This window comes from Chrysochloris asiatica, unplaced genomic scaffold (genome assembly GCF_000296735.1).
Source record: "Chrysochloris asiatica unplaced genomic scaffold, ChrAsi1.0 scaffold00098, whole genome shotgun sequence".
Classification (NCBI taxonomy): domain Eukaryota; kingdom Metazoa; phylum Chordata; class Mammalia; order Afrosoricida; family Chrysochloridae; genus Chrysochloris; species Chrysochloris asiatica.
The window spans coordinates 595992-605805 of record NW_006408616.1 but is presented as its reverse complement, the minus strand read 5'-3'; the positions used below and the strand labels follow the sequence as shown (position 1 = coordinate 605805).

General features: G+C 38.4%; 1 protein-coding gene and 1 pseudogene across 1 annotated transcript in view; both read left to right on the top strand.

Annotated features, from left to right (window-relative positions):
• LDHB (lactate dehydrogenase B) overlaps positions 1-2215 on the top strand; it is a 27822-nt gene extending 25607 nt beyond the window's left edge. Inside the window, exon 7 of the mRNA XM_006866934.1 lies at positions 1850-2215. Coding sequence (XP_006866996.1) covers positions 1850-2017 — 168 coding nt within the window. The 3' untranslated portion in view covers positions 2018-2215. The remainder of the gene's footprint in view (positions 1-1849) is intronic.
• Positions 2216-8982: 6767 nt separating this feature from the next.
• LOC102814339 lies at positions 8983-9669 on the top strand (annotated as a pseudogene).
• The last annotated feature ends 145 nt before the right edge of the window (positions 9670-9814 follow it).

The window sequence follows — 9814 nt, the reverse complement described above, 5'->3', positions numbered from 1 at the left end:
TTAGGATTTAATTTTTGGCCTATTTCCTCTTTTGTCTGCTTGTCCCACTCCACAATCCCTGTTCAGGTCTTTTTTCTAGTTGGAAACAGTTCAGGACCGGCTGTGGCTGTTTGGTTTTAATTGGAAACTGTCTCTTTAAATTTTGAGGAGAACTGTGCGCATTCGTAGTAGAACCCTCCAGGGGTGGGGCTGGGGTGCCCACAGCTCAGGCACCCCTATAGTCATTAGAATGGAGGTGCACAGAAAACAAGGGGCCAATGAACAGATACCAAAAGAAAAGAATGTCCACACCTTTATTTCAGTGGTTCTGCCAGGCGTCCGTGGCCGCTCCGATCTTTCCCCCATGTGGTCTCACCCAAGATGGTGGCTCTTGGAGCAGCTGAGAGTCCCGGACTAAAAATCAATAGATTTCTTGCTTCTGCCACAAATTCCCCCAGCTGTGAGCCTTCCAACCTTCTAAATATTCCTTTATATGTGTTTCAGAGTTCTGGGACCCTCTCCTGAGCCTGCTTGGTCGGGTATTCTGTGTTGCTGTTGGCGGAGCTCCTTTACTGCACTTCCACCCAATCCACCATCTTGTTTGTTCTTAAAACTAATGTTTATAAAACCCAATCCTCAGTTCTTTCGAATGTCTACCTCAGTGTTCTACACAAACGTTCCCTCTTTTCCAACAGAAGTCCAGGATAAAAGTATAAAAGTTGTAGCAGCAGTCTATATAATTTTACAATTCCTCTTTATAGAATGTGATGGATTAAATATGCATGTTTATGCTGACTTTTACTAAGCACATTCTCAAACTATGTTGTTGTTAAGTGCTGTCGAGTTGATTCCAACCCATAGCAACCCTGTATAGGGTTTGCAAGGAGCACCCAGTGAGCTTGAACCACCAACGTTGCAGCTCAAACAACTTTGCAGTCTGACACATTAGCCCACAGTGCCATACCAGGACTCCTCAAAATATAGAACCTCTTAAGTGAGAGTCATAGGGTTTGTTTTCAAATGTGTATATTAAGAATAGATAGCCTTTGATGTTGCACCTGATGCTGTAGAAAATTAAGTTCAGTTCAAAAGCCATGAGATAAACACAATAAAAATGACTAGTTAGATAGAAATTGATCATTTATTCTTCAAACAAAACTAAAATTGTATTAAAACTTTGTTTAGTAAGATAATGGATTCATTTTTCACTAGTCAGTGCCAGAGGATAAAAGTAAGAAGGGAATGTAATAGATTAAAAGAAACAAGAAATTGTATACACAAATGTAAAATTGATGCATATAGATGTATTTCAGAGTAAGATGGCCTGCCAGGTGCTTGCTTTAAACAATAACAAAAATTTTAAAAAGTAAATGTGACAAAAATTGGATAAATGATGTGTCTTGGAATATATACTCACATATAGGAATGTGTTTACTCTTTCTACTTTTGTTGGTGTGTAAAATGTTTGTAACTAAATGTTCAAAAGATTATATTACACTAACTCTTAATATAATTAAATAACTTGATCACGTTTTAGTTAAATAGATCTTGTGACTAAATTACTGCATAAAAACTGATAGTTTTAGAAATTGTGCTCTTTTTTTTAAACAACTTTTAAGTGTTACAACAATCTTGTTTTAATAATCTATTTTCTTATAAGTATCTAGCTTCACCATATAGTATAAAGTTGCATATTCTATGTATTTAATTCAAAATGTAAGTATTGGAATAAAATATGAGTGATGAAAATTAGTTTAAAGAGTGCATTTGTGCTTACCAGCGTTTCTCCCATTCTTTCTGTTCAAACATAGGACCGTTCCTACTCATGGTTTCATATCCTGATCTAAAAGACTATTTCTGTTTCTGGCAGGGGATGTATGGCATTGAGAATGAAGTTTTCCTGAGCCTTCCGTGCATTCTGAATGCTCGAGGGTTAACCAGTGTTATCAACCAGAAGCTGAAGGATAATGAGGTTGCTCAACTCAAGAAGAGCGCAGATACTCTGTGGGACATCCAGAAGGATCTAAAAGACCTGTGACGTTTGAGTTCTATGCTGTAGAAATTTAAAACCACAATGTGATTAACATGAGCCTTTAGTGATTATCCAAGTATATGGATAACAGTCTGCTTTTCCTTTCCTAAGTATGTGAATTTGGGCCCACATGATTACAGCACATGCTTGGCTTAACGTTTGCAATATGAGCCCTTGAGAAATAAAATTACCTGTTGTAGCGTGCTTCTGTTTCTGAGATGTCTTTTTAAATAATTTCTGTAAGATGTCAATTTGCCTACTTGTAAAATCTTCTTCCCACACATCATAAATTTGCCTAAATTTTAGTATCATCTATATGCACCCCTCCAAAGAGTACACACATGCATTGTCAGGATTTGCAGTATGATTTTTTTGTGGTGGTCTAAAAATATGGTCATCTTAAGAAGGTCCTGGTGTGGCGCTGTGGGCTAATGCATCAGACTGCAAAGTCGTTTGAACTGCAAGGTTGGTGGTTCAAACTCACCAGCTGCTCCTTGGAAATCCTATACAGGGTCACTATGGATCAGAATCAACTCTACGGAACTTAACATTTGTGAGTTAGATGAAGGTTTACATACAGAACACGTCGTCCGTTTTACATTCAACAATTCATATACATTTGGTTTCATTTCACTGATTGCAATCTCTTCAATGTAGTAACATCTTACTTCCTCTGTGTGCTTTCTTATCCCATTCCTTCTTCTTTCCAAACCCTTCTGAACTTTGGAATTAATTTCCTTCCAGTTAGTTTTATTTGATAGTGACGGAAATAAAAGTTGGACTGAATGTTTCAGATCTAGGTTATTGGGAGGCATCACATTTATGGGTATTAGGAGGAAGTCTCTGAAAGCCTGATGTAACTGTCAGGAATATATCTGAGGGCAGTTCTGAGAACAGGATGGCCCTTTGGGAATCCCTATACCAGCAACTTTGATCTTCTGAAAGATGTTTGAATTTTCAAGTGAGGGTGTTAATTCTGTTGTTAGTTGCCATCAAGTAGATTTTGACTCCTGGTGACCCCTTGTGTGAAGTAAACTTGTACCACAGAGTTTTCAATGCTGTGGCCTTTTTGGAACAGATCATCTGGCCTGTCCTCCAAGTCAATTCTAGGAAGATTTGAACCACCAACCTTCCAGGAAGTAGTCAAATGTTTAACACAGAGGCTCCTGTGTTAATCCTTGTTAAGTGCCCGTCAAGTCAGTTCCAACTCAGCAACCCTGTATAGAGTTTCCAAGGAGCAGCTGACCTTTTGGTTAGTAGTCCTTTGCTTATCCTACAGCACCACACCAGAGGTCTGTGTTAATATAAAATGGGAGAATTTCTTACAGTGTGCCATGTTATTGAAAGATGTGAATGGAAGGGGCCTTCTTGTAGTCCTTGAAAGATGCTACTTAATGTGTTGTTAATAACAGGCTACTCAGCTCTGACTCATAGCAACCTATATATTAACAGAACAAAGCATTTCCTGATCCTGTGAAATCTTGCTGATCTTTCATATGTTTAAGTCTATTGTTGTGGCTACTGGGTTAACCCATTCACTGAGGGTTTCCTTATTTTCATAGGCTTCCTACTAAACATGGGGAGTGCAGTGGTTCCATAAGATAAGCACTGGACTTCTAACCACAGTTCAAGTCCACCGGCCACTCCACAGGAGAGGAATGAGGATTTCTGCTCCTGGAAAAATACTTAACGCCTCAGAAACTCTATACTGGGTTGCTATGAGTCAAAACCAACAACATGACACTTACAACAGCAACAACCTACTAAACATGATGAATTTTATAGGGATAGAGTATAGAATACATCATGGACTGCACTTAATAGTATTGTTAAGTGTTGTCGAGTCATAGCAACTTTCTGTAGGGTTTTTAAGCTGTAAATCCAAGCCCATGAAATATAAGCGCTCAGTAAACACTATCTGTTATTACTGATCTGACTATGTTATTTCTGGTTTAAAACCAAGATAAATTTCAGTCTCCTCAGGGTAGCATGCAAGGCTCGTAGTGACTTGGTTCCCATCCACCTCTTCCACGCACATTCTGCCCTGTCACAATATTTTTTAAACTCTAACTCCTTCCCTTACTTTCCAGACCATTTCATGTCTTGGAAACTTGGCTTGTATTATTCTGTTTCCTGGAATTCTGTCCCTGCATTCTTGTCCTTTACAACACTTGTTCTTCAAGTTTCAATTGCCACTTCTGCTGGGAAGCCGCCTGACCTGACACAAACACTCCTACTTTCATTGCCTTCTGCTCTCATAATATCCTTATATTCTTCACACCTTCAATTTGGAAAAATTATAGATGAATCAATCTACATGTGAAAAGAGAAAATAAACCATATCTTTCTAAAAGAAAACATGAGACTTGCCTTTATTACTTCAGATCTTTCTAAGAATTCAAATCTAAAAGCCCATTGCCATAGAGTCTGTTTCAATGTCTAGTGACCCTACCATACAGGGAAGAACACTCCCATAGGGTTTCTAAGATTGTAATATGATGGAAGCAGATTCCCAGGTCTCTATTCCGCATAGTGGTTGGTGAGTTCTAATGGCCCACTTTTCAGTGTCCAGCTGAGTGTTTAACCACTTAATCACCAGGACCCCTACTCCAAATCTAACAAAACAAAAAACCTACATTGTCAATGGAGTTGATTGCTACTCAAGTGACCCTACAGGCCAGAGTCAAATTGTCCCATAGGATTTCCAAGACGAATTTTTAAGGAAGCAGACTGACATAGCTTTTTCCCTAAGAGCAGCTGGTGAGTTGCAGCCTAATGCTTCATCACTGTGCCACAAGGAAGGGCTTCTTACTCCAAATCTAGAAAACAGTTGTTAAAAAATTAACTCAATTTAGCTACAGAAAAAAAATAACATTCTCCTTGGGGGGCCGGGAGAGACATAAACAAAATCAAACTACAAAAAAAAAACTAGGGAGAAAATAACAAATAGGTAAAGAGTAAATATTACTCTTAGACATTGTGACGAGTTCTTAGACATTGATTTAAAGGGACAAACAAAATACAATACCAGTACACAGAATTCATAAAAAGAAATAATGGCTTTTAAATATATGAAAGAATTGTCTAACTTCTTAGTAAGAAATGACAAAGTACATTGATTTACCATTTTTCACTTAGGAGGAAACATTCTGGAAGCATGACTGGAGAAAAGGAACTCAAATATTGATGGAAGAAGAGTAATTTGTATAACTGTGGAGGGCAATTCATTTTTCAAAGTTAGAAGTGTGTGCCTTTTAACTCAGGAGTTTCATTTTTGGGAATCCATCCTACATGGCATCCTGGTGTGGCATTGTGGGTTAATGTGCTGCAAGGTCTGTTTGAACTGCAAGGTCAGTGGTTCAAGCTCAACAGCTGCTCCTCAGAAACCCTATACAGTATCGCTAAGAGTAGGAACCCACTTGACAGCAGTTAACAATAACAACAACAATCCTATATACGATAACAATAACAATATATATTCCAGTTTCTTTTGGCAGTGTTGTTTGCAATAGCAAAAGATAGAAAACAACTGAGATGTCTATCATATCGAGGACTGTTAAGTAAATTAAATTTACTCATTACATAAAATATATTCCATTGTGTTCAAAAAAAGAACATGCTCTTTACTCATCAGTATAGTAAGCGAAAAGGACAACACTCAGAAACTCAGAACTGTGCAGACTTGTACTATGCTATCTTTTATGCAAAGAAGAGGGAAAAACATACTTTGTATTTGTTCGAATGTGCATTACAAAACTCCAAGGGTACCAAAAAACTTACGTATTCTTATGGTTATGGGGATGGTAGTCAGGGCAGAAGGAGCCCTGGGGGCACAATAGTTAATTTGTTAATTTAAAAGTGGGAGTTCAAACCCACCACTCACTCTGCTAGAGAAAAGACTTGGAGTTCTGCTCCCATAAAGATTTCCATTGCTATCAAATAGATTCTGACTCATAATGCCATAAGGCCAGAGTAGAACTCAAAGAGATTCTAGCCCATGAAACCCAGTGAGGCAGTTGGACCCTGTCCTATAGGGTAACTATGAGTAGGAATTGTCTTGACATCACACAACATCAACTACAATGATGGGGGTGGGAGATCTTTACAAATGAAAAGGAGCATTTTACTTCTTCTTTTACTTTAAGATTTTTGAACCAGGTGATTAAAAAAATAAATGTCAGAAATTTCTTTCAAAGACAGAAAATACCAAATATGACATTACCATCTTCTACAATTATAATAGATTAGTATTTAGTTCTTATGTTATTTTTTCAGCCTACTACAAAAAAAAAACCTTTATTTTGAAAGTTTTAATGATAATTAACATATACGTATCTATCCTTGCCCAGATTACAAAAAAAATTTAAAAAACAACCAACCCATTCCAATAGCATTAGACTGGGTGCTAAGTGCTATTGTTTGTAGCAATTGGAAGAAGCCTGGTGGTGCAAATAGTTAAGCACTTCCCTGCTGACTGAAGGGTTGACAGTTTGAACTCTCCTGCCACTTGGAGGGAGAAAGATGTAACAGTCTGCTTCTATAGAGATTTACAGCCTTGGAAACCCTATTGGGCAGCTGTACTCTGTCCTTTTGGGTCACTGTGAACCAGACTACGCAGCACCAATGGGGTTTGGTTTGGTTTGGTTTGGTTTAGGAGCTGCTTTTTTAAAAAATAGAAGTCAGATTTCACGAAACTTTTTCAAGATCTAATTTGTAATTTTTCTCTTGGGAAATGGATCAAATGTTACATTTATGTGAGATGTTCTCATTGTCTTATACTTACTAGGCATTGTTGTATTGTTCAATGCCATCAAGTAGATTCCATCTCATAACAACCCTGTATAGCGTTTCTAAGGAGTTGCTGGTAAGTTTGAAGGCCAACCTTGAAGACCAAGGAATAATGGAGTCCTGGTGTGGTGCTGTGAGTTAATGTGCTAGACTGTAAGTTTGATTGGAACCGTGAGATCGGCAGTTTAAACTCACCAGTTGCTCCTTTGAAACCCTATGCAGGGTCTCTATGGGTCAGAACCAACTCAACAGCACCTAACAACAACAACAAGGAATAACACAGCCTCAGAAACCCTTATACAGTGTCATTATGAGTTGGAATCAACCTAAAAGCAACAAAAGCACAAGGAATAAATTCTGTTTATTTTTTCATGGAGCATGTAATTTCTGAATAAATGCTGTGTTTGAGGGTAATCTGAGTATACCATTGAGAAGTGAAGTTCCTTTTCTCTAGATTATTAATTGAAACACAATGATGGCAAAGCTCAGGTAGAAGACCCGCCTTTCTGTTTAAATATCCTGTGTGCTTAGACAATAAAGGACAGACATAATAATGTCAGAACTAACAGATTAAGCTGGGGGTAAACAATTTCTTCTTACATGCCTAGAATATACACTCTTAGTTAAATTTATTCTGAAACAACTAAGAAATTTGACTTCTAGGAACCAGACACATAGAGTGGTGAGCATATTCTGAAATTAATTTAGGGGGAAATTTCCTAAGAAATATTTTTAATTAAATAAATTAATTTTTGAATAATTTAAAGTTTCTCCCCAATTGAAAAAAAATCATACATCAGAAGGCGATGACAACACACTTCCTAGGTTATCTCTGTTTTGTTTTACTGACATGGCATTTGGCCGCCCCCAGTACTAAACACTGATGGTTGCTGGGCATGTTCCCTTAGCAATGAGGAGCTAGATGGCTGTGTGGACATTATGACTCCCACCTGATACCAAGCAGCTGGTGCTTTCAATCCACACTGAAGGTGCAAAATGGTCATTTCTAATCAGTTGCATACTTCTAAGACTAATGCACAGGATATTTTTAACAGGAGATAAAAATAATATATACTAGCAAAGGGCTCTTCAAAGAGACATCACGATCTATTTATTTAAAAATCTGAATATTTATTATGCTTGTATCTATCCCTAATAATAGCATGTGTGTAGGAGAGACGGGAAAGAAGAGAGCTAGCACAAAGCCTAACACAAACCGGCTCTTAGTAAGTAAAAGTTAAATTGCATATTAACAGAAATAGTATATGTTAAAAAGCCAATTGCATGTATAAATATATTTACATATAAGCATATATGAAAAGCATGCTTTATTCTATATGTTAACTTTGAACCTACTACATATATCATAATATAGTTATATATTATCTTAATTACATGACTTTTAAACACTCTCTCCAACTGCTGCATCCATAAAATAACTACCAAGGTCTCTGGATTTCAATCATAAAAGTATACATTTGGGTACCCTTAAAGATAAAAACCTTATCTCCAGCAAAACTGATTTTTTAAAAAAAAATTTTGTGAACATTGAAAATGAAATAAAAAGAATGATGTAATGTTTTATGTAGACAAGTAGCTTACAGGAGTCCTGGTGTGGTGCTATGGGTTAATAGGACTGCAATGTTGCCTTGCACTGCAAGGTCGACAGTTCAAGCTCACTAGCCATTCCTTGGAAACCCTACACAGGGTCACTCTGTGTTGGAACCGACTCAATGGCACTTAACAATAACAAAGTAGTTTATAACAAATTGTGAGGCCAATTTATACCATCAGGAGTTGGTTATTCTGGCATGAGTTTTAATCTTATTCCCAGGTATGCTGGGCCCCTGTTATTGTTATTCCTTTTTTTCCCCCTCCTACTTCAAAACTGTGCTACTTTCCCATTATCTTATGTACTCTTATAAGCACTTTTAATTATTTTCTTAAAAAATGTAGACAGTAAGTTGTGGTGTGGCTCCACAGGATAAGCACAAGGTCAGTTTGAACCACAAGGTCAGTAGTGCAAACTCACTAACCACTCCTTGGAAACTCTATATAGGGTTGCAATGAGTCAGAACCAATTTGATGGCCCTTCATAACAACAACAACAAATAATTAAAGCCACACAAACAGCAGGAAAACCTCTAAAGACTAGGATCCAAAAATGGAACAACACATTCACCATGTCCAACAATCTTGATTTAGATAAGCATATGAAAACACAGAACATTATTCTAAAATTCAGTACAATACATGAGTATTTACCTTTCCTGCTAACACAGCTATCAATGTGGTGGAATATGCAGCGGGTAAAATGATGAAAACTTCTTAGATATTATCAATAAGTAGCTGAGCCTGGGGTCTCAGGACCATAGTCTCACGTGACACCATGGTCAATTGATATAACAAAGCCCACAAGGTCAATGTTTTACAGCCTACTTTTGTAAGTAGCATCTGGAATATTAAAATCTCATTAGTGGCCGCCGCCGACATCACTACCGCTGCCAAGTCCTCCGCCTGCTGCCTCGCCATGTCATGCTACCATTGCCACCGCCTCCCCTGCCGCCCCAGCTGGAGCGGGAGAACCCCCAGCGCCCCCTCCAAATCTCTCCAGTAATAGGAGACTGCAGCAGACTCCGGCCCAGGTGGACTAGGTCATAGTGAGGGTGAACTTGAACAAAGTCCTGGGGCGGAACTAAAAGCTATAGGAACTGTATGACCGTGCAGATACACTCCAGGCAGGGGCCTCCCAGTTTGAAACAAGTGCAGCTAAACTCAAGCGCAAATACTGGTGGAAAATCCTCAAGATGATGATCATTTTAGGAGTGATTTGCGCCATCCTCCTCCTCATCGTTTACTTCAGCACTTAAACCCCTGAGGAGCCTGCCCTGCCTAGAGAGGGTCCTCTTTCCTGCAACCCCAGCCACTCCTCTACCTCTCCACCATATCTTCCAGTGCCCCACCTCCCCTGGATTCGTGTGTGTGTGTGTGTGTGTGTGTGTGTGTGTGTGTGTG